We start from the raw sequence: 25,731 nt of genomic DNA, 5'->3' as shown, positions 1-25,731 counted from the left end.
TCCTCTACCCCAGACACCAATGCTAATTTCTTTACAAAACTCCTCCATTTTCTCCAACAGACAGAATCCATCCCTCTCTTACTAGTACTACTACTACCACTACTACTACTACTACTACTACCACCTCCTCTTTCCCACTTACCTATCTATAATCATACCCACATGCCTTTCATTCTTTAAAAAAAAGGAAAATCCCTCATGAAAGCATACCATTCTTATTACCAATTATTCTATCTCCCTTCGCCCCTTCTCAGTTAAATGCCTTGAAACACCCATCCAAAGACCATGCTTCCACTTCATTTCCTCTCCCTATCTTCAAAACCTTCTGCAATCTGGCTTCTGACATTATCATTCAATTAAAGTCTCCAAAGTTATCAATGAGCTCTTAATCGCCAAATCTAATAGCTTTTTCTCAATCTTCATCTTTCTAAAGCTCTCCGCAACATCAAACATTATTGACCATCTTCACACCTCCTGGATACTCTCCCCTCTGATTTTTTTTTTTTTGGAAACTGTTTCTCAAAACAAAAAAAAAAGGTAAGAAAGAAACTGTTTCTCTTGGCTCACTTCTTACCTCTTTAATGATTCCTGTCTTTTTCGTTGGCATTTCATTCATGACATGCCCAGTAAATGTGGATGTCCCTCAAGGCTTTATCCTGAGCTTTCTTTTCTCTCTTTTAATGATCTCATCAACTCCCAGGGGTTTAATCATTATCTCTATACTGGTGACTCTAAGATCTATCTGGGCCAAGTCTTACCTTTAAGCTTCAATCCCACATGTGTTACTAAAGTTATTCTGACCCCTTCCTAGTTTTCCAGTCTTCTTACACATTATTCCCCCTTCATTAACACTATGGTCTACTCATACAGGCAACTGATATTCCTCAAACATGGCACTCCATTTCCTGTCTCCATGCCCTTGCACTGGCTATTTCCTACTACTGGAATGCTCTCCCTCTTCACATCTACCTCTTATAATGTGTGGTGCATCTCAAGACTCAGCTCAAACACTAGATTCTACAGGAGATAGTTTTTGTTTTCCCTACCAGCCAGTGACTTTCCCTCTAATGTTACCTTCAGTCTAATCCGTAGCTCTCTTATATGGATATGCTATTTCACACTTTAGAATATAATTCCTACCCTTGAGAGCAGAAGTTTTTACATTTGCTTACTGCACTTAGCACACTATGTGGCACAAAGCAAGTGATTAATAAATGGTTGACTGAAGATGCATTTATTATCTCTTTCTCCAGCTTGCCTATCTGTACCTTGCTTTGTCTTGTTGTTGCCTTTTTTTGTCTGTTTTTTACCCCTACCTTTCTAAACATGTTTTCTTTTTTTCTTTTTTGACTGGGTCTCCCTAATATTGCCCAGACTAAAAGTACAGTGGCCTGGTTCCAATACTGATTGGCACAGAAGCTCTGACTTGCTCCGTTTTTCCAACCTGGGCAAATTCACTTCTTTTTAGGCAGCCTGGTAGCTTCCCAACCTGAGGGCTCACCTTACTGGTGCCAGAGACTTCATGAAAACACCCAATGAACTTTATTCCTATTACAACTTAGAATTCTCAAACTCAAAAGATCATCCAGCTTTAGCCTCCCCAGCAACAGGGACCCCCAGCTGATCATATATTTTCATGATATCCCTCCCATCACTAATTTTTTTGGGGGGGCGAGGTCATTGGGGTTAAGTGACTTGTCCAGGGTCATACAACTACCTCCCATTACTTCCTGAACATGGGTTATCACTTGTAATATGATGCTGCCTACTTCAAATGAATACCTGCCTCTCTACTATACTGAGATCACATGCAAATTTGATTGAGATTGTGGCATTAAATGACTACACAGCCAAAAGAGACACAAAATATCAATATTTCATTATTTTGCTACAATGCAACTATGATCCCCTAAATAGGGGCATTTTCTCTATCACATTAGATTACCACCTAACCATATTTTTTCATCTTTCATGACTGAGGCCCTAGTAGAGATCCTTAAGGGCAGCTAGGTGGTGCAATGGATTGAGCACCAGGTCTGGAGTCAGGAAGATCTGAATTCAAATCCAGCCTCAGACACTAATTGTGTGACCCTAGGCAAGCTGCATCGCCCTGTTTGCCTCAGTTTCCCCACCTGTAAAGATACTGCAGTGTTTTGCCATTTCCTTCTCCAGCTCATTTTACATTTCATCAAGAACACCATAAGACAAGATAAAGGTATTCCATGAAATGATGTTTCTTACTGCCTCTGGCCCCATGACACACATACCTCTTTTGTTCGTTTCTCTCAAGAGAACTCTTGAGCCATCTTTCCATTTAGCAGGAACTTCTTGTCATCTTTTGGCTTTATAAATAAGAATCATCTATATTAACGCAATTAGGTTCTTCTAATAGCATGTAAATTTGCTGATAATTGGACAAAGATCATCAACAGTTAAGTACCACTCTTTACATTCATGTTTATGGATCTGATACAGAGTAGGAATTCTTAGCCTGGTGTCCACAGACTACACAGGATAAATTTCAGGGCATCTTGGAATGTTTAATATTTTGATAACTATATTTCAATACTAATTGCTTTCCCTTATAATCCTATGTATTTTATTTCATGAATTTAAAAACATTATCCTAAAAAGGGGCCCATAGGCTTCATCAGATGCCAAAGGCATCCAGGACACAAAAAATATTAAGAACCCCTGATCTAGAGAGTCTAAAATTTGTATAAATAACTCATTCCTTTTTCTGTCATTCTACAACCATCACGGTAGAAGTACAAAGGGATACAAGACTGAGAGTCATTTTTAAGTGCTCTTTGTTTCACAAAACATACATGGGGCAAAGAATGTATCACACTGTGACCAACCTAATGATGATGCTTACGTTAATGATCTCTACGCTTAAGTCAGTATTCAGGGAAATTTTTTCTGTTACCAGAACCATGATAAGGGCCTTTCTAAAAAAGCAGATCTTGCCATAGCTTTCATATGTTGGTAAAGATCTGAAAACTCAGGGCTGCCTCAATGCTATAATGGGCCATCAGAAGCAAGATTAATGGAGAAGCCACACAGCATCATCACCAGGAGAAGATTCATGGTAAAGGATTTTTTTTTTTAGTGTCAAGGAGCATTATGGCATCATTGGAATTACTACAGAATTCCCCCCAATATAATACTACCCACACTCTTCTCCCTGTTCAATTCTACAGCCAGCTCAATATCCAACTCTCATGACTATCCATGACATAAGGAATAATGGACTAACATCTGCCACTCATTCTAGTGAATGTCAAAATCTAGACAACGACATTATTACTCATCTCTTCAAGTTTTCCTAGGTGGAACATTATGCTGATTTCTGAGTTGTCCTAAATCTTGAGGAAGCTCTTTAGTATTCCAGAACTAACATAATTTGTGCAATATTATCCAAAGACAAGAGCCGTAAGAGAATCTCACACTCTGTAAAGAATCTCTCTATATACAGACCGGGTCTAGGACATCACAATAGTAAACAAGGCATATGTGGTTCAGTTTTATGCCTGACAATAATCAGAGAATCTCTAAACAAAACTACACATGTAGCTGCATGAATTAAGGAAATCTTAAATAAGCTTAGTGAACATGGAGTGCACTGTATCTTACAGAAGGAGAGCCACTGAGCCTACATTTTGCAAGAGTGAGCACATTTTTTTTAAATTATCAACAAACAATAAACACTACATACAATATACTGTTTTCACTGCAACATTCAACCACGTAAAAATAAATCTCCACAAAACCTAATTTCTCTCAACTTCACATTCCAGTTCAGATCTTCATTATCTCTTGCCTAAAATTCCACAAAAGCTTCCTAATTTGTCTCTGTAATTCCAGTTTCAACCTTCTTTAACCAGTCCCTAATGGAACTACCAAAACAGTATTTCCAAAGGACAAGTTTAATTAATTATATTACCACCCTGCTCAAAGATCTTCACTGGTTCATTACTGCCTCAAAAATTAACACTAACACATTAGCCTGACATTTAAGATAATCTACAATCTGGTTCCTACTTTCTTCCTGCCTTATTTCACATTCCTACCCTTCTTTACTATAACTTCAACAAAAACAGAACTACCACCTATTCCCTGAATTCAATATTTCACCTCCTTACCTAAAACATTTGCAAGAGCTATACCTCATCCTTTGAATATATTCATTCTTCACGTCTACCTTTCAGAATACTTATCTTCAATCAATCAATATGCATTTTATTAAGTATCTATTATGTTGAAGTCACCAAACTAGCCACAAGGTATAGAAAGGCCAAAATGAAATGGTCTCAGCCCTCAAGAAGTTTACATTCCATTGGAGGAAAATAACAGGCACATGTTAATATTATACAAAATAAATTCAAGGTAATTTGGGGAGAGAAGGCACTAGCAGCTATGGGAGCAAGGGAATCAGAATAAAACAGGGAACATTAGCAAAAGTGAGGAAAGAATAAATTCCAGGCATGGAGGATAACCACTAGAAAGGCACAGAGATAGAACATAGTGTCAGCTGTGAGGAATACAAAAAAGGCCAGTTTGATTGGACTGAAAAATGTGAAAAGGAGGAATGCATAATAAAGCCAAATAGAGAAGTTTGTACTCGAACCAAGAAGAAATTGGGAGATACTGGAGTTTACTGAGTAAGTCGATAAAAAGGTCAGACTTATTCATTAAGAGAATCACTTTGACCCCTATGTGAATGACGGCTAGGAATGAGAAGTGACTTGAGACAGGGAGATCAATTAGAAGACTATTTCAATAGTCAGGGAGAGAGATGATGAGAGTTTGAACTACAATGGTAGGCTTGTGAGCAGAAAGAGAAGCTGAGAGAGAGATGTTGCATATGCAGAATCAACAAGATGTGACAACTGACTAGTTATGTCAGGGGAGGAGGACTCAAGAATGAATGCAAGGTTGAGAACCTGGGTGACTAGAAAGAGGTTGGCAATAACCTTAAAAGAAATAGGAATAATGAAGACTCAACTGAGGTACCACATTCTCCATTTATCTTTCTGATCTACCAAGTTGTTACTATTTGCCTAGAGCACTTTATCTAGTCTTTTCTTTGTCCTCCTCACTCCCTACCTTGTATTATACTTATCTGTGTATATGTTGTATCCCAACAAAGGAATATAAGTTTCTTTAAGGCAAAGACTATTTCATTTTTATCTTTGTACTTTGAGTGTCTTACACATTGCAGATATATGTTAACTACTGAAATGTACTACTCTGATATTGAACTTGTCTTTTATGCTACATAATTTATGCAAGCACGAATATTTGTTGAATTCCATCCCTTATTGAAAATATGAAAACAATTATAATAAAATTCAAACTTTCTTACAAATCATAGTATGCGTTGGCAACTGTTTCAAAATCTGAACCAAAAATATATTATCTAATATTACTCTTACATTAATTTTAAGTTCTTATTCCCAATATACCCAACTTTCCAGTACATCAGTCTATTCTGTTCTCATGCGCTACTGATGACAAAAAATCCAAATTCATCCTTTGTGCCCCTTTTTAAAAGATAAAAATAATTGTTCTTATATTGATATCTACTGTTTTATCATATAAATTTTTATCTGGCAGGAACCACTCAGCTTATACCGAATAACAGCTAGGACAAGATAATGCACAAAGCAGACATTTTATCATTTTTATTTTATGACAATGACTTTTAAATGTTGTTTCATTTTAATATTGAAAAGGGAAGACTTAAGGGGAGAGCATAAGAGCAATACTCAAATAACTGATGCATTATTACATGGAAAAGGAATTAGACCTACACATTAGGCTTCAGAGGTCAGAACTAAGATTAAAAAGTAGGAATTATGGGAAACTAAATTTCAACTCAATATACAAAAATACGTCCTAACATTTACAAAATGTCCAGAATAAAAAATGAACTACCTTAAGAGGCAACAAATTTATGATCACTGCAAGTCCTTCAAAAAGAAACTTAATGACTGTATCAAATATGTTACAGATTCAAATATGAGGAAGTATTAGACTATATAACTTCTTTATGTGCTTTCCAATTGCAAATTTCTGATTCTATGAAGTAAATTTTTAGTGATAACTATATAAATAAATAATAATGTCCAGAAACAGAATGTACTTCCTTGAGAGGCAGCACATTGGGGGGGGGGCGCACAATTGGGGTTAAGTGACTTGCCCAGGGTCACACAGCTAGTAAGTGTCAAGTGTTTGGTCTGAGGACGGATTTGAACTCAGGTCCTCCTGACTTCAGGGCCGGTGCTCTACCCACTGTGCCACCTAGCTGCCCCTGGCAGCACATTTCTCATCATTATAGACCTTTACGAAGAAGCTGAAGGATTCCATCAGAGACATCAGAGATTCATATAATAGGGAAATCTTAAACCATGACTTCTTTAGGTCCCTTCCAACAGTGAAATTCTGATTCTATGAAATAAAATTTTTATTGATACACACTGCCCTGCAGACTACATATATTTATGTGATCATAATAGTGAATGTATGTCATCATAATTGTGAATGTTACTGTTCAAAAGTTAGAAATTCTTTGAATAAGCAAAAAATTTTGGGTTCAAAATCAGATGTTTCAGTAAATCTAGACTACAGCGATAGGGCTATTCAGACCAGAATATATGATAAAGATCAAAATGATATTTTAAATGAATTAGAAAAGTCTACTTAGGACACTTTATTATGAATCGTTTTGTAAATAAGAATCTGTGAGATAACCCTCAAATTCACCTTTACAATAAAAAAAAGTAAACACAGCACATCTTTCCATTCAACATTGTCTTAAGTCTTTGATTTTAAAGTTCATCCTCTTTTTGTGCTTATTTGTAATAAAAACATTTTTATCCTAAAATATGGGTATCTATAGCACAAGAATTCAGGAGTTTGAAAAAAGTGAGTGTGTGTGTGTAGACGCCTACACACGTACACACACACATACATTTATATATTGCTGTCCTTGAGTCAGCAAATGCTAGAAAACTACTTTAAGGTCCTTTTGATATCTTATTAACTAGTTTGATAATCTTAATTAACTAATTTGATAATCTTATTAACATCCACTGCATGTCATCAAAGACAAACTTGTCTTACAGAGAGAATTGTAATCTACAGCAATCATAGCAAGTTTCAAGTGAAATTATTTTGAGGTGCTCACCACGGCTTGAAGGTGTTCTAGCTGACTCTGTTTCATAAAAACTCTGCTCAGATGATGCACCCACTGAGAGGGAGTCTCTTCGTAAGCATCGATTTAATTCCAACTGAATCCGATATTCATCCTCCTGCTGCATTGGACGATTTTTCCTATCTTTAGTAGGTAACCCTATTTTACCAGAATTCTCTGTATGTACACAAAAGGAAATATCATTAATAAACAGTTGGAGTAATTTAATCAAAGCTGTCTCCCACTTCCATCTCCCCTAAAAACCATTAATCCAACATAAATATTAACTTTTTTGAACATAGTAAGTATAAATCTATACTCATTTTTGATATTCATAACATTAAATCCAAATCTAAAAAATAAATGTATGTTATTAAGGTGATTAAATCTGCAAAATCTATAAACGCTACTTTTAAAGTTGTTTAAGTGCTCCAGGCCAAAGACCTACAACATAATCATTTAAGAATCTATACAAAGAATTCTATAGAAATATAGTAATATGTGTATACTTCAACCACAATAACAACAGCTCTCTCTCTCTTCAAAGTCACGATAAAATTTTAATATTCAGGGTCATTCTTTATAGCATTTCTTCAGTTTTACTTGTTAATAATACTTCGTTTACTTGCCTGGTCCAGCTATAGCAGCCAACAGGTCTAAAATCAGATGAACTTGCCTTGGTGACAGGAATAGGTGTATTGAGTCTACATGTCCATCGACATCCAACTTAAGGGGAAAAAAAAGAAAAGGCAAAGTTATTCAGAAACTTTAGGCATAAATTACTAGTTATAAGTATATATGCAAAATAACTTTCTACCTATACCAACTGCTTTCAGTCCTACCTAACACTAGGGGAAGAGTTTTAGCTTTGTAGAATCAAGAAAAGCTCAGAGGTTCTGATTTAGGAAAAGCTCAACAGCTTCCCAAGCCGGTAAAAGCCTTTTAGGTTTGACCTGTAAAACCAATCATATTCCACAAAATATTGTCCCCTTATGCTATCTTATTTCTTCTTCCACATAATTCAAAATATAACTTTCAAAGCTCTCCCTCCTATGTCTCTGTTTCCTTCTGGCCTTCTTTCTGTTTTATTTTGTGCATCTTTTTTCTATTTCCATGATCTTCATTATATATCCAATTGATTGCTTTCTACGAAAACAAATGAATCCATTTAACCAAAATGTATCTTGTTTTTCTTTGACTGGCTTATACTTATTTTTAAATAATATTTTATTTTTTCCTCAATTAAACATAAAAACAATTTTTAACCGTCATCATTTTTTTTAAGTTTTGAGTTCCAAATTCTATCCCACCTCTGCCCCTCCCGGAGACTGTTTAAGCAACGATACTGGTTATACATGTGTATTCATGTAAATGATTTCCCTTATTAATCATTTTGTTGAAAAAAACTCTGAAGAGAAAAAAAGGAAGGAGGGAGGGAGAGAGGGAGGCAGACAGGGAAGGAAGGAGGAAGGAAGGAAGGGAAAGGAGAAAGAGAAAGAGTATGCTTTGGTCTGTATTCAGACAACATCTATTCTTTCTTTGGAGATGTATAATATTTTTCAACATGAGTCCTTTGGGACTATCTTGGAATCATTCTATTACTGAGAACAGCTAAGTCATTCATATCTTTCATCATACAATATTGCTGTTACTGTGAACAATGTTCTCCTGGTTCTGTTCACTTCACTTTACATCAGTTCATGTAAGTCTTTCCAGGTTTTTCTCAAATCATCCCCTTTGTCATTTCTTATAGTGCAATAATATTCCACTACAATCATATACCATAACTTGTTCAGCAAATCCCCAATTGATGGGCATTTACTCAGTTTCCAATTCTTTGCCACCACAAGTGTGCGTGCGTGTGTGTGTGCGTGTGTGTGTGTCTTGCAAAGAGGTTCTTTTCCCTTTTTTTTTTAACCTCTTTGGGATACAGACCTAGTTGTGGTATCGCTGGATCAAAGGAAATACAGTTTTATAGCCCTTTAGGCATAGTTCCAAATTACTCTCCAGAATGGTTGGATCACTTCACAAGTCCACCAACAGTGTATTAGTATCCCAGTTTTCCTACATCCCCACCAATGTTTATCATTTACTAATGGGGGTGAGGTGGTAACTCAAGAGTTGTTTTAATTTGCATTTCTCTAATCAATAGTGATTTACAACATTTTTATATGACTATAGATAGTTTTGATTTCTTTGTCTGAAAACTACCTGTTCATATACTTTGATCATTTATCAATTGGGGAATAACTTGTAATCTTATAAATTTGACTCAATTCTCCATGTATTTGAGAAATGAGGCCTCTATCAGGGGTACTTGCTATAAAAAAATTTTCCCCAGTTTCCTGCTTTCCTTCTAATTTTGGTTGCACTGGTTTTCTTTGTGTAAAAACATTTTAATTCTATATATTCAAAATTATCCATTTTACATTTCATAATGATCTCTATATCTCGTTTTGGTCCTAAATTCTCCCCTCAGTCATAGATCTGACAGGTAAACTATTTCATGCTATCTTAATTTGCTTATGATACCCTTCATGTCTAAATCATGTACCCATTTTGACCTTAGCTTGGTAAACGATATGAGATGTTTGTATATGCCCACTGCCATACTGATTTACAGTTTTTCTAGCAGTTTTTGTCAAATATCGAGTTTTTGTCCCAAGGGCTTGAATCTTTCAGTTTATCAAATACTGAATTACTATGGTCACTTATTACAATGTATTTGTGTACCTAATCTATTCCACTGATCAATCATTTTCTTTCTTAGCCAGTACCATATTGTTCTGATGATTACTGCTTTATATACAGTTTGAGATCTGGTACTCCTAGGCCACCTTCCTTCACATTTTTTTCCCACTGATTCCCTGGATATTCTTGACTTTTATTATTCCAAATTAATTTTATAATTATTTTTTATAGCTCTATAAAATAATTTTTTTTAAGTTTGATCAGTGTGGCATTGAATAATTAGATTAGTTTAGGTAGAAGTCATTTTTATTATATTGGCTCAGCCTACCCACAAGCAATTAATATTTTTCCAATTGCTTAGATCTGATTTGCGTGAGAACTATTTTGTAATTGTGTTCATATAGTTCCTAGGTTTGTCTTGGCAGGTAGACTCCCAAGTATTTTATACTGTCTATAGTTATTTTAAATGGAATTTCTCTTTCTATTTCTTGCTGATTGGCTTTGTTGGTAATACACAGAAATGTTGATGATTTATGCGGATTTATTTTATATCCTGCAAGTTTGTTAATGTTGTTAAGTATTTCAACTACTTTTTTTAGTTGATTCTTTAGGATTCTCTCCATATACCATCATAAGACAACAGTGATTTGTTTTGAGTGAATTTTGAAAACTGAGTGAATTTTGTTTCCTCATTACCTATTCTAATTCCTTCAATTTCTTTTTCTTCTTTTATTGTTGTAGTTAATATTTCCAGTACAATACTGCATAATACTGGTGATAATAGCATCCTTTTTTCACCACTGATCTTACTGGAAAGACTTCTAGTTTTTCCCTGTTACAGACAGAGTTTGCTGATGGTTTTAGATGGTTATTACTTACCACTTTAAGGAAAGATGCATTTATTCTTATGCTCTCTAGTGTTTTTAATAGGAATGAGTGCTGTATTTTCTCAAAGGCTTTTTCTGTATCTATTGAGATAATCATATAATTTCCATTGGTTTCCTTACTTATATGGTCAATTATGCTGATAACTTTCTTAATACTGAACCAGCCCTGCATTTCAGGTATAAATCTCACCTGGTCATAGTATATGTTCTTGAGGCTACATTGCTATAATGTCCTTGTTAGTATTTCATTTAAAATTTTTGCTCAATATTCATTAAGGAAATTGGTTGATAGTTTTCTTTCTCTGGTTTCACTCTTCTTGGTTTAAGCAGCAACACAATGTTTGGGTCATAAAAGGAACTTGGTGGGACTCCTTCTTCTAAAAAAGTTAGATATGATAGACCTCTGGGGAAAACTGAATGGGAATAGAAAGGAATATACCTTTTTCTCAGTGGTACATGGCACCTACACAAAAACTGACCATGTATTAAGGCATAAAAATCTCTCAACCAAATGCAGAAAAACAGAAATACTAAATGCAAGATGGGGTAAATTATCTCACATAAAAGAGGCATGAAAGAGCTGTTACAGTGGGGAGGGAGGAAGGGAGTGGCAGGCAATGCTCAAATCTTACTCTCATCAGAATTGGCTCAAAGAGGTAATAACACACATACTCAGTTGGGTATAGAACTCTATCTTACCCCATATGGAAGTAAAAAGGGATAAAGATAAGAGAAGAAGTAGAAAGACTGATACTTCTACCAGGGCAAATTGGGGGAGGTGGTGGTCAGAAAACACCTGTAAGGAGGGACAAGGTGAAAAGGAAAGAGAGAAGAAAAGGATTCAGGAAAAATAGGACTCTACAAAGTCACAAAATAGGATACTTTTTTTTTTTGCTTCCCAATAGGGTAAGATAGATTTCTATACCCAACTGAGTATGTGTGTTATTCCCTCTTTGAGCCAATTCTGATAAGAGTAAGATTTGAGCATTGCCTGCCACTCCCTTCCTCCCTTCCCACTGTAACAGCTCTTTCATGCCTCTTTTATGTGAGATAATTCAACCCATTCTATCTTTCCCTTCCCTCTTTTCCCAGTGCCATCTTCTTACCTGTTAATTTTGTTTTTTATATCATACCATTATAATCAACTCACACCAGCACCTTCTGTCTATGTATATATACTATACAACAAAGTTCTCAAGTTACAAATATCATCTTGCCATATAGAAATATAGTTTAACCTTACTAAATCTAATGTTTTCTCTTTCCTGTTTACCTTTTCACGCTTTTGAGTCTTGTATCTGAAAGTCAAAATCCTATTCAACTGTGGTCCTTTCATCAGCAATGTTTGAAAGTCCTCTATTTCATAGAATATCCATTTTTATCCCTGAAAGTTTATACTCAGTTATGCTGGGTAGGTGATTCTTGGTTGTAATTCCAGCTCCTTTGCTTTCTGGAATATCATATTCTAAGCCCTCCAATCCTTTAATGCAGTAGCTGCTAAATCCTGTGTTATCCTAACTACAGCTCCACAATATTTAAGATGCTTCTTTCTGGCTTACAATATTTTGTCCTTGACCTGGGAGCTCTGGAATTTGGTTACAATATTCCTAGAAGTTTTCATTCAGGGATCTCTTGAAGGTGGTGATAGGCAGATTCTTTCCATTTCTATTTTGCGCAAAGGAGAGCAGGGCAGTTTTCCTTGATAATTTCTTAAAAGATGATACCTAGGCCTTTTTTTGATCATGGCTTTCAAGTAGTCCAATAAATCTTAAATGATCTCTTCTCAATCTATTTTCCAGGTCAGATGTTTTTCCAATGAGAAATTTCACATTTTCTTCCAATTTTCCATTTTTTAAATTTTGTTTTATAGTTTCCTGATGTCTCATAGAGTCATTAACTTCTACTTGCCCAATTCTAACTTTTAAGGAATTATTTTCCTCAGTGAACTTTGTACCTCCTTTTCCATTTGACCAGTTCTATTTTTTTAAGGACTTGTTTTGTCAGTGTTTTTTTGTATATCTTTTTCTATTTTTTGTGCTTCCTTTACCACACTGTTGATTCTGTTTCATGATTCTCTTTCCTTACTATCATTCCTTTTCCCAATTTTTATTCTACTTCTCTTATTTGCTTTTTAAAATCATTTCTGAACTTTTCCAGTTCTTTTCTGGGACTTAGACCAGTTTACATTTTTCTCTGAGGCTTTACATGTAGCCATTTTGACTATTGTCCACTTCTAAATTTGTGTCTTGATCTTCCCTTTCATCATAGTAACTTTCTACAATCATGTTTTTTTTTGCTTTTTTGTCCATTCTTTTCTGCCTATTTTGTGACTTCATACTTTTACGTAAAAGTTGAACTTTTCTCCTGCACTGTTCCAAGCTTCTTGTGCCAGGGATCAGGACCTTGCTGCTGGCTTGTACAAGGCCTCAGAGACTATTAACTGACTGGCACTGGAGGGCACAGGGGTTGAGAGTTGGGGGGGCACTAACCTGATGGTTTGCTCTGCGAATGAGGCCTCACTGTTGGCCTGTCCCCGGGGCAGGGTATAATTGCTGGCCTGCCTGAGAGACAGAGTCTCACTGCTGACCTCCTCAGGGGGCAGAGTTTCACTAGTAGTCAGCAATGAGGATAGGGTTTCACTGGTGGCCTGCAGAAGGGATGGTATCTCACTATGCTGCTGGTCTATAGGAGCTTCTGGCTTATATCAGGGTTCTAACCTTGCTGGGGCTTGGGGCCTCCCTTCAGGTCTCCTAGGGCCCTAGCAGCCTACCACTACTACTCTCCAACTGCACTGACTCCCACCCCAGAGTGACAGCCCTTTCCTGTTGACCCTCCCAGCTGTCCTGGGCTGGTAAGCTGTTTCACTCCTGCAAAATTGGTTCTAAGACATTTTTCAAGGAGGGAAATTTGGGAGAGCTCTGGCAAGTTCCTGCCTCACTCCACCATCCTGGCACCAGAAGACTACTCTGCGTACTTTTAAAAAATGCTTCACTGACCCTCTTTTTCTGATTATTTTTGGCAACCCTATCACTAGATGTCCTCTCCCTTCCACCTCCTCACTCTCCTCATATGTGTGCATGTGTTTTTAATTGTAACAAATACATGTAATTAAGGAAAATAAATCTTCATGTTGGCTCTGAAAATGTATGTTTCATTCTACATTTTGAGTCCATTGTATTGTCATTTATTGTTGCATGCTTTATCATCAGTTCCCAGTTTGATTATTGCATTGTACCCAGTTCTTAATTCTTTCAAAGTTTTTGTTTTCCTTTACGATGTTGCTATTATATAAACTATTCTCCTAGTTCTGCTCACTTCATTATGCATGAGTTCACACAAGTCTCAGATTTGTCTAAAACTGTTTCCATTGTCATGGGTGATGATACAATAATATTCCTTTATGTTCACATGCCACAATTTGTTCAACTATTTACCAAATAACAGGCGCCCTTTTAAGTTTTAGTTCTTTCCTGCCACAAAATGTGACTATAAACACTCCTTTAACCATAGTTTCTTTTACTCCTTTTGAGGTCTTTTGGAATCCTAATTGTTAGCCAAATCAGCTAGCCCTCAAAGTTGTGTATCATTTGCAAATTTAATAAACATGCCATCTAAGTGCCTTTACTCTAGACATCAATAAAAATGTTGAACAGAAAATATCCATCAGCTTAGACAAGCCACCCAATTTGCCAATTTTCTATTGCATGACGAATTAACAGAACTTAAACTTTCAAGACTGTAGCATAAAAGATCATGTAAGAGGCCACCCCTGTCACATACAATCCAACAATGATCAAAAAAGGGCATTAAGCAGCTAGGTGGCACAATGGATAGAGCTCCAGCCTTGGGAGTCAGAAGGACCTGAGTTCAAATCCAGCCTCAGACACTTGACACTTACTAGTTCTGTGACCCTAGGCAAGTAACTTAACCCCGACTGCCTCGCCAAAAAGCAAAAACAAAATGGATTGAAATCAATCCATCAATCAATTAATAAGCATCTATAAAGCCCTATGTGGCAGGCACTGTGTTAAAAATGCTGGAGAAACAAAAAGAGGCAAAAGACAGTTCCTGCCCTTAAGAACCTTACAATCTAATGGGACAGACAACATGCCAACAAATATATAAAAAGCAAGCTTTATATGGGATAAATGTGAAATAATTAAAAGAAGGAAAATGCGGGAATTAAGAGGGGCTGGGGAAAGCTTTCTACAGAAAGCAGGATTTTAGCTGGGTAGGACTTAATGGAAGCCAGAGAGGTCAGTAGTCAAAGAGGAGGACAGAGTATGTATGTGCCAGGCATAGTAGACAGCAAGAGAAAATGCCCAGAGTCAAAAGATAGTGTCTTGTTCATGGAACAGTTGGGAGGTCAATCTGACTGGACTGAAGAGTATGTGTTGGAGAGCAAGGTGTAAAATACAGAAGGGAGCTAAGTAATGAGGGTGGGTGAAAAAAAGGAGGAATTTTTTTTTAAAAGGAAGAATTAAAAGGACAGAAAGAAAAGGTACAAAAAAGGATCAGGGTCAGTATGAGGGGAAGAGAGGAAGAGCTGTGGTTTGGAAACTGATCGCTTCAATTACAAATCACTAGTAATTATACTCCTCTCTTCCAGCAATACCTTCTTCTTTTGGGGGGGTAGGGGGGTGGGGTAAAAGGGGGAATCAGAAAGGGCAGGAAGGGAAGTGACAAAGATGGCAAATGTAAAGTATATAGGAGGATATAATAGAGGGTGATACATAATAATCATAACAATGAATGTGAATGGGATGAACTCACCTATAATATAGAAGAGAAAAGCTTAATGGATTAGAAATCTGCATACAACAATATGCAGTTTATAATTTAAAAAAACTAAAAGAACAAGAAACAAAGATTTACAACGAATTAAAATGAGGAGCTACAGCAGAATTTACTGCGCTTCAGGTGAATTCAGAAAGGGTAATAAATCATTATCTCAGACAAGGCAATAATATGATAAGGAATGTTTTTTAAAAATAAACAGGTAAGGGATAAGTAGGTGGTACAATAGATACAGCACTGGCTCTGGAATGAGAAGAATTTGAGTTCAAATCTGGCCTCAGATACTTGACACTTAAGTAGCTGTGTGACCTTAGGCAAGTCACTTAGCCTCAACAGCCTCACCAAAAAAAATAAAAAATAAACAGGTAAATTATATCATGCATAAAATCAACATGGACAATGAAATAGGACCAATACTTAAATAATAAAATAAAATCGATGTGCCAAATATACCTGCCCACCTTTCCAACCTATATAAATTTAACAAAAGATAAACAAGTAAGACATTTAGGACTTGAATATAATTTTAGTCAAGTTTGAGGTGATAGCTCTCTGGCAATTACTGAATGTATGTACATGGAATGTTTACAAAAGTTGACTTTCGTGAGAGGCAAACATGGTGGCACCCAGAGGAAGACTGCTCCCATTGCAGTGAGTGTGAGCTGCAGTGGAGGCTGCTCCCCAACTTCTTCACTGCCCAATCGGAACACCAGGCCTCAAGATGAAATATAATCAAGAAAATACAGAAAGATTAAGAATCAACGAAATCATAGCCAGCAAAGCAGAACAACTTCCAGAATCAGATCAGAATTTACCTATGACTGGATCAGCTTATGCTGGACTAAATGCAGCTTTTTGTAACCCAGCAGTTTTTTCCGAGGTATCTTAAATGTGACACATGCTCGCATAATATCAGCTTTACCAATGGCTGTTCTCCCATTTTTGTCAACCTACATAACGTATAAACGTTTGAGTTTAGGTGATCTAAGCTGCGAAGCCTGTACTGTTATAAGAGGTGGGATGGTCGGTCTCATAATCGGGGGTTCTGACTATACCAATAAATGGTGCTCTGGTAGCCAGGTACAATTCAGTTCCACCACCATAAAAAGGAAATATTTGGACCTACTGGATCACAGTCTCTCGACCTGTCTTTAGAAAGATGGTCTTTCCCTTAATGCTGAAGACTGTGTTTGCAACATACTTTGGTTCTTAACAGCATGAAGTACTTACAAAAGCATTTGAATTAGCTGAACCTGGCTTCCAATTCCAGGATATTCAAAATAAATCAAGTGCACAGCTAAAAGGATAAAATAATGTAAAAATAAGATACTAATACCCAACAAATACACAAATAAAATTGTATTTATTGCAACTTTTAAAAAAAAAAGTTGGCTCTTTAGGACATAAAATCATAAACAAATACAGAAAAGGAGTACTAAAGAAATCTTTTACAGATCTATTACATTAAAAACTCAGAGAAAAATGCAGAAAGCAAAAATATTAAACATTGTAATGAATGAAGCGCCTTTGAAGAAAATATTCGAACTTTAAAAAAATAAAAGATTCAAATGAAGCCTAAATAATTTGATGCTAAAGAATAACTGGCTCGAAGAATAAAACATAGAAACAACGATAATTTCATCCAAAAAATTGACAATAAGGAGAACTATACTGAAGCTTCTGGGATACAGCCAAAACAGTCATATTAAGGAAAATTTTTATCATTTTATTTTTATTTTTACTTGCATCCAGCCCTGGAGTCAGGAGGACCTAAGTTCAAATGTGGCCTCAGATACATAATACTAGCTGTGTGACTCTGGGCAAGTCACTTAACCCCAATCGCCTCACCAAAGAAAAAAATTAAATAAATAAATAAATTAATTAAGGCGCTTGCATCAATAAAACAAAGAACAATAAAACAATAAAAATTAGAAAAGAACAAATAAAAAAAATAACCATGAAAATGAAATCCAAAAAAGTCCAGACCTGAGTTGACATTTAGCCTCAGACACTTAACTAGCTGTGTAACCCTAGGGAAGTCACTTAACCTCTCTCTGCTTCAGTTTCCCCAATTGCAAAATGAGGATAACAACAGCACACACCTCCCAGGGTTGTTGTGAAGATCAAACGAGATAATATTTGTAAAGCACTTAACACAGTACCTGGTACATATTAGGCACTTAATAGGTTCTTGTTGATTTGTTGATTTCCTTTCTTCCTACCCTAAAGATACCAAAGAAAGAGGTAAAGGACGCATATATAGAAAAAGATTCATGGAAGCACTTTTTGTTCACAAAGAACTGTAAAATAAGAGAGTACTCATCAATTGGGAAATGGCTGAACAAATTATGGTATATATTAATATAACAGAATATCATTGTACTATTAGACAAAATGACGGGAAACACTTCATTTTGCTTTAAAGTAAGATTCAGTTGTACTCTACAAGTCATCCTCTCAATCTGAACAGAAAGGAGGAGGGGGAGGTATTACAGATGTTTAATGTAGTAAACAATATCAAACATGATCACTGTGTCAACTGGTTTTATCTTTCTTTGTTACAAGGAAGGATTCAGTGGGAGAAGGATACATATAATAGGAAGACAGCTTTGCCATAAAAGCAAAAGTAAACAATAAAATAAAACAAATTTAGTTCAGAGTTTTTTTAAAAATTCAGGTTCAATAACCCAACTAAAATACAAATACAACATACTGTTGCTACAGTTCCTTCCTCCTAAAAATGACAAATATACAACCAAACAAAATCAATCAACAAATATTTAATAAGTGTGCCTATTATGGGACAGGCATGAAACTAGGTGCTAAGAGAAACAAGGACAAAAAATGAAACAATCCCTACTCATAATGAGCTTACTTTTGAAACAGGTATGTTTTCACTGGAATAAGGACTAGTCATCAAACACAAAACTCAGGCTTCCACTAATACATATATCCAAGGTAAATATCTTCTTTCAAAAACAAAAGTGTTACAGATAACTTAAGTAATACCTTTTAAGTTTAATCCCAATTTTACATTTACATTGTGAAGAAAGTTTTCAAAATAATAAATTATCACCCAAGCATAAAATCTCACTGCTTTTCCAATATACTATACAATATTCTTTCCTCAGAGATAAGCACAGGGGTCATCTATAATGAAGTAGTATTTTTTCAAAAATGTATTTTTTTTTCCAAAAAAGGCTTTGTAAAAAAATCTTCTCACATGAAAGCACAGAAATAACCATTCAGTTCCATCTGAACTAGATCATTTTACAGTTACTTAATAAAAATTATCTTTCAGAAGCACTCTGAACTTCACTTTTTTCCTCCTTACTTGAATATTCTTCAGTGTATATACTAAGTACAAATTTATATAGCGAATTCTCAATTATTTACACAAAAAAAGTTTCACACTAAAACAAAAAAAATGTCTTTTCATTGCCTAGATGGTAGGCAGTGAAAAACAGCAGAATAAAATGAATTTTTAAGACTAATAAAATGAGAAAGGGTTCAGGAATTAGCCGTGCAGCAATCATAATGGGAACGCCTGACTCTGACAGGAATGTGCTAGGGTGAGTATAAAAGTGGTAGTGGATCCATATAAGCAAACTGGGAGGTGGTGTCCTAGTTACTTGGAGTCTCCATAGTGGTTAATAATTTTTTCTATATAAAGATTAGAGACCATGCACTTAGTATTACTGAAAAATAACACTAACAACTTACCTTAGCTCCAGGAAGTACTTCATTTTGCTTTAACGTAAGGCTCAGCTCCATTCTACCAATCATTCTCCCAATCTGAACAGGAGTAGAGGGTGCTACCTCTGGCAAATTTCTTGTGAGTTGTGGGTGTGGTTCATAAACAATTTTTGGATTCCAGCTAGGAGAAAGTTTTGGTTCAGTTTCCTATAAAATACAACAACAAAAGGTAATATATTAGCAAATTATGAAAACTATAATGTTCTAATAAACCAATATTCAAGAAAGCAGAGACCAAACACAGTAAAATATTAGCAGAATGGCTGGTATAAAACAAATTAGGAGAAAATAATACTTAGAAAAAAAAATCAGGATTTTTTTTTAAAGACAAGTACAGGAAAATTCTTCTCAAAACAAGTATAACAAGAAACTCTATATGAAAACTTGTACCTTGAAAACAGTAAACTGCAGAGTAACTCTGTAGCATAAAAGCATTTTCTACTTTACAAAAAGATTCACCAGTTTCTTTCATTTGCAAGTGTCTCTATTACCTTGAAAATATAATCGAATTGACCAAAAAAAAGGACTTACATACAACTATTTAACATATACTACAAAAGATTCTTGGATTTATTCTTTTTGTAATAAAAGGGAAAGTATCTTTAACTGACATTATTTTCAATTGAATTCAAATTTTTCAAAAAAGTATTTTTAAGTGCTTACTATGTCTAACAAGCTATGATAGAAATACAGTAGTTTAGCTAAAGAAGGGAATGGTTTAAGGTGGAAGGGAAATTGTCATTAATTCCATTTTGGACATGACTGAAACAGCAAAACGACATCGAAGCAAAGATTGGCAGTTGTAGATGCAAGACTACAATTCAAGAAAGATTAGGACTAAAACACTCGACTTAATAGTCAAAGGTCTGGGTTTTGATTCTGGTTAGACTTTATTTACTAGCTATATAACCCTGGGCAAGTTATGTAATCTCTCTAGTCCTCAGTTTGCTCATCTATTAAATGAGGGGACTGGACTCAATGACTTATAAGACCCTGACAATTCTAAATTTATGATCCTACTACTAAATATTTAAATTTGGAAGTCAACTATGTAGAGAGCAAGAAATTCAGAGGAGTGGATGAAATCACCAAGGAAAAGTACAGAGATAACAGAGAATGGAGCCTTGGAAAACACCTGCAAGCAAGCTGATGTGGGGAGTGTGATTAAAAAGTCATTTACAGAAAAATAAAAAAGCTTCCTGGGGATATTATCCCTACAAATACAATTTGTAAATATTTTCCCTGTTTTAAGCCTAGATCTTTTAAAGAATCATCAACATAAGGCTTATTTTTATTCTCTCATACACCAAATGCTAAAATAGAATAAGACACATTACAACATACCTAATACTTAAAGGTTTATAAAGAGTTATTTCATCAGTGCAGTCACTGCTTCCACCAATGCCTCCATACCTTAGCAGACAGTCTCTGTTACTTGCCATAGATACAAAAATTCACCACCAGGTGATGAGTGGCTGGTAATGAACCTCTCCAAACTTAGTTAAGCTGCAACTTGTACAAATGACAAAATCATGCCTTGTCCACACTCAAAGCTTTTTCAGTTTGATAGGATACTATCAAGGTCTGCAGTCTACTCCCAGAGACGTAAAGAACCTAGGATCATGGCTACTACCCAATGAGAAGTAAAAGTAGTACTTTCACAAAGGATGTTATAATAAATGTGGGGGAAATGCAGTTTTCCTCATCAGAACTTTTTTTTAAATTAATTTATTTTTAGTTTTCAACACTTAAGATTTTGAGTTTTAAATTTTGGCCCCTCCCACTTCTTCCCCACTCCCAACAAGACAGTATAAAATCTGATATAGGCTCTACATATACATTACGTTAAGCATATTTTCCCATTAGTCATGATGTAAAGAACAATTAGAACTAATAGGAACCACAAGAATGAAGCAATAAAACAAATCAACAAAGGAAGAGGAGAGCAAATAGTATGTTTCCATCTGCAATCAGACTCCACCTTTCTTTCTCTGGGTGTGGATAGCATTTTCCATCACTGGTCTTTTGGAGTTGTCTTAGATTCCTGCATTGCTGTGAAGAGCCAAGTCTATAAAAGTCAGTGATCCCATAATGTGGCTGTTATGGTTTACAATATTCTCCTGGTTCTGCTCATTTTACTCTGCATCAGTTCATGTAAGTGTTTCCAAGTCTTTTTGAAGTCTGCCTGCTCATCATTTCTTATAGCACAATAGTATTCCATTACATTCATATACCACAACTTGCTCAGCCATTCCCCAATTGATGGGCATCGCCTCAATTTCCAATTCTTTGCCACCACAAAAAGAGCTACTATAAATATTTTTGTACATATACATGTGGTCCTTTTCTCATTTTTATGATCTCTTTGGGATACAGAACTAAAAGTGGCATTGCTGAGTCAAAGGGTATACACAATTTTATAGGCCTGGGTTATAGTTGGGGCATACCCATAGTTTGGGCATAGTTCCAAATTGCTCTCCAAAATGGTTGGATCATTTCATAACTCCACCAACAATGTATTAGTGTTCCAATTTTCCCACATCTTCTCCAACTTTTATCATTTTCCTGTTTTGTCATGTTGGCCAATCTGATAGGTGTGATGTGGTACCTCAGAGTTCTTTTGATTTGCATTTCTCTAATCAATAGTGATTTAGAACACTTCTTCATATGACTAGATAGCTTTAATTTCTTCCTCTGAAAACTGCCTGTTCATATGCTTCGACCATTTTATCAACTGGGGAATGACTTGCATTCTTATAAATTTGACTCAGTTCTCTATATATTTTAGAAATGAGGCCTTTCTCAGACACATTGGTTGTAAAAATTCTTTCCCAGTTTTCTGCTTCCCTCCTAATCTTGGATGCATTGGCTTTATTTGTGCAAAAACTTTTCATTCAAACTTTTAAACAACTATATTAACATATTTGTTTTACCACTGGTGCAGTTGAAGACCCTGGAGAAGATTTTGCTGATGCAGAAAACTCATCCCAAAACACAGAGACTCCAGAAAGCTGAAGTAGCTTGTGAGCAAAAGCTGTAGGCTGATGTACATTGAATCCAGAGCATTCATCAGCAGTTTCATCACAATACATAGTTCTGAAAAATAAAATCCAAAATACAAGGATTTTTTTCTTACGAAATTACTAAGAACACCTACTTTCTATTACATTAAATGTATAAACAAATTATTTAACAGAAAGTTTTCAATAATAGGTACTGCTCGTAATACTCCAGTGAAGTTGGGTAAGAATATACTTTATTGTAATGAACCTTAAACAAAGAAAAGATAAATAACTTCTCAGGCCTTAAAATTAACAAAGTATGACTTTATGAGGCAGATTTCATGAAGGTAAAAATACTCTGTTCAACAGAAAATCACTTTGTGCCACTATCAAAGTCAGAATAGTAAATTGCAGAGTTTGTCCTACTTCCATATAAAATGTCAGAACTTGCTATTTCTTTTTTCTGATCCCATCCCCCCAATTATGGTATCCCTCTTCTTCTTTTATGTATGCTGATACTTTTAAATTATGGGCTAGAAAAGATTTTTGAGAGTCCCTTGGATAACAAGGAGATCGAATCAGTCACTACTTAAAGAAATTAATGCTGACTATTCATTCGAACATAAAATACTGAAGCTGAAGCTTAAATACTCTGATCATATAATAAGAACTGACTGCAAAAGACCCTGATGTTCCAAGAAAGACTGAAAGTAAAAGGAGAAGGAGACAGCAGAGATAAGATGGAAAGATAGTGTCATGAAAGCAAAGAACATGAGCTTGGACAGACTTTGGGAGATTGTAGAGGGTAGAAGGGCCTGATGTGTGATGGTCCACGCAGTCAAGAAGAATCAGACATGACTGAATTTTTTGTATTTATGATGTATATGTTTTAAATATACCTATATGCTTCATCAGAATAAAAGTTCCTTGAAAGCAGGGATTGGTTTTTTTCTTCATACTTATAACCCCAGAATCTGGCACGGAGCCTGGCACCTAGTAGATGTTAACTGACACTTGTTTCTTGACTGATGTTTTTAAAGTGTCACTAGTCTTCAATTTAAACAAATACAAAATTTTATTCTATGTATAATAGGGGCAAGAGAACAACAACAGGATCTGTGATCAAGGTTCTATTCCTCTAAATTCAAAGAAAATGGGTTTAAATCCTGCTTCTGATACATAGTACCTGTGTGGCCTTAGGTAAGTCACTTAGAGTCCATGGGCCTGTTTCCTCACCTGTAAAAAGATGGGGTTGAGCTAGATGGCCTCTGAAGTCCTTTCCAGCCCTGAATGTATGACTCTCCTTGCCTATAAAAGTAAGAGACTAGACTAGCTATCCCTAAGGTACAACATTCATCGACTGAAATTTTAATCAGAAATCATATGGCTCCTTCTGCAACAGAATGCTAACACAAAGCACACTTGTCCAATACATGCAGATTGTAAACAAACCCTTAGATTGATAAGCACGGTTCACGATAAACAGTTATACACTGTAACTAAGCTCTGAATAAATGAAAATAGAACCCTGGGCTCTTGCAGGTTAACTCTCACTTTAGCTTGCCCCTAGCCAGGATTTCATGGAATTGCCAACCCATTTCCAAACCATAAGACCACAATCCTGGCCATCCTCCTCATGGCCTCCCACTGGAACCTAGATTTTGTTCCTGAGACACTGAGTGGTGATGTGAGCTTTCATCCTTTCTTGCTCATAACCAAGCCACAACACATGCAGCCACCTTTTCTAGCTCCCCTTTATGTATGGTCATCTCCTTTCAAAATTTAAGCTGTGTCAAGACAAGAATAGTCTTGCTTGCTTATATTCATAACTCAAGGACAGCGCCTTACACATAAAAAGAGATTAACAAATGCTTTTTTTTAGCATTTTTAAAAAATCTTATTAATTTATTTTGATTTATCAACAATCCTTTCCATATGCTTGAGTTTTCTCCCCCTTCCTCCCCACCACCCTCCCCAAGATGGCGCACAATCTCATATAGGCTATAAATTTACATTCCTATTAAACATATTTTCACATTAGTGAAGTTGTAAGTAAAAATTAAAACCAATAGGAGGAACCATCAAAAAGAGGAAACAAAACTCAACAGAAGGGGGGGAAAAATGATAGCGATTCCGCTTCCATAGTTCTTTCTTTGGATGTGCATGGCATTTTCCATCACTAGGCCTCTGGGGATGCCTTAGATCCTCGTAATGCTGAGAAGCGTTAAGTTTATCAATATTAGTCATCCCACAACTTGGCTGTTATTGTGTACAAAGTCCTCTTGGTTCTGCTCACTTCACTCAGCATCAGACCATATAAGTCTTTCCAGGTTTTTCTGAAGTCAGCCTGTTCATTATTTCTTACAGCACAATAGTTTTCCATTACATTCATATACCACAACTTGTTCAGCCATTCCCCAATTGATGGGCATCCTCTCAATTTCCAATTCTTTGCCACCACAAAAAAGCTGCTATGAATATTTTTGTACATGTGGGTCCTTTTCCCATTTGTGATCTCTTTGGGATATAGCCCTAGAAGTACTATTGCTGGATCAAAGGGTATGCACATTTTTGTAGCCCTTTGGGCATAGTTCCAAATTGTTCTCCAAAATGGTTGGATCATTTCACAACTCCACCAACAATGTATTAGTGTTCCAATTTTCCCACATCTTCTCCAACATTTATCATTTTCCTGTTTTGTCATGTTGGCCAATCTGATAGGTGTGATGTGGTACCTCAGAGTTGTTTGATTTGCATTTCTCTAATCAATAATGATTTAGAGCATTTTTTCATATGACTATAGATGGCTTTAATTTCTTCATCTGAGAACTGTCTGTTCATATCCTTTGACCATTTATCAATTGGGGAATGGCTTGTGTTCTTATAAATTTGTCTTAATTCTCTATATATTTTAGAAATGAGGCCTTCAGCAGAGAGACTGGTTGTAAAAATTCTTTCCCAATTTTCTACCTTCCTTCTAATCTTAGTTGCATTGGCTTTGTGCAAAAACTTTTCAATTTAATGTAATCAAAATTATCCATTTTGCTTTTCATAATGTTCTCTATCTCCTGTTTGGTCATGAATTCTTCTGTTCTCCATAGATCTGATAGGTAAACTATTCCTTGTTCTCCCAGTTTACTTATGGTATCAGCCTTTATATCTAAGTCATGAACCCATTTTGACTTTATTTTGGTATATGGTGTGAGATATGGGTCTATGCCTACTTTCTGCCACTCTTTTCCAGTTTTCCCAGCAGTTTTTTTCAAAGAGTGGGTTCTTATCCCAGAAGCTGGGGTCTTTGGGTTTATCAAATAATAGATTACTATAGTCATTGACTACTGTGTCTTGCATATTTAACCTATTCCACTGATCCACCATTCTATTTCTTAGCCAGTACCAA

The 25,731-nt window shown here is 35.7% G+C and overlaps 1 protein-coding gene and 1 pseudogene across 1 annotated transcript in view; one reads left to right on the top strand and one right to left on the bottom strand.

Annotated features, from left to right (window-relative positions):
• The window catches only part of ATG2B (autophagy related 2B), a 150,306-nt gene that overhangs the window by 88,812 nt on the left and 35,763 nt on the right, over positions 1 to 25,731 (bottom strand). Inside the window, exons 5-8 of the mRNA XM_021007314.2 lie at positions 22,263 to 22,425; positions 19,297 to 19,476; positions 7,828 to 7,924; positions 7,193 to 7,375 (exon numbers count right to left, since the gene is read on the bottom strand). Coding sequence (XP_020862973.1) covers positions 7,193 to 7,375; positions 7,828 to 7,924; positions 19,297 to 19,476; positions 22,263 to 22,425 — 623 coding nt within the window. The remainder of the gene's footprint in view (positions 1 to 7,192; positions 7,376 to 7,827; positions 7,925 to 19,296; positions 19,477 to 22,262; positions 22,426 to 25,731) is intronic.
• LOC110222376 (transmembrane protein 126A pseudogene) lies at positions 16,295 to 16,882 on the top strand (annotated as a pseudogene).

This window comes from Phascolarctos cinereus, unplaced genomic scaffold (assembly GCF_003287225.1).
Source record: "Phascolarctos cinereus isolate Bilbo 61053 unplaced genomic scaffold, phaCin_HiC Scaffold_2;HRSCAF=192, whole genome shotgun sequence".
Classification (NCBI taxonomy): domain Eukaryota; kingdom Metazoa; phylum Chordata; class Mammalia; order Diprotodontia; family Phascolarctidae; genus Phascolarctos; species Phascolarctos cinereus.
This window is presented reverse-complemented; position numbering and strand designations above follow the sequence as displayed.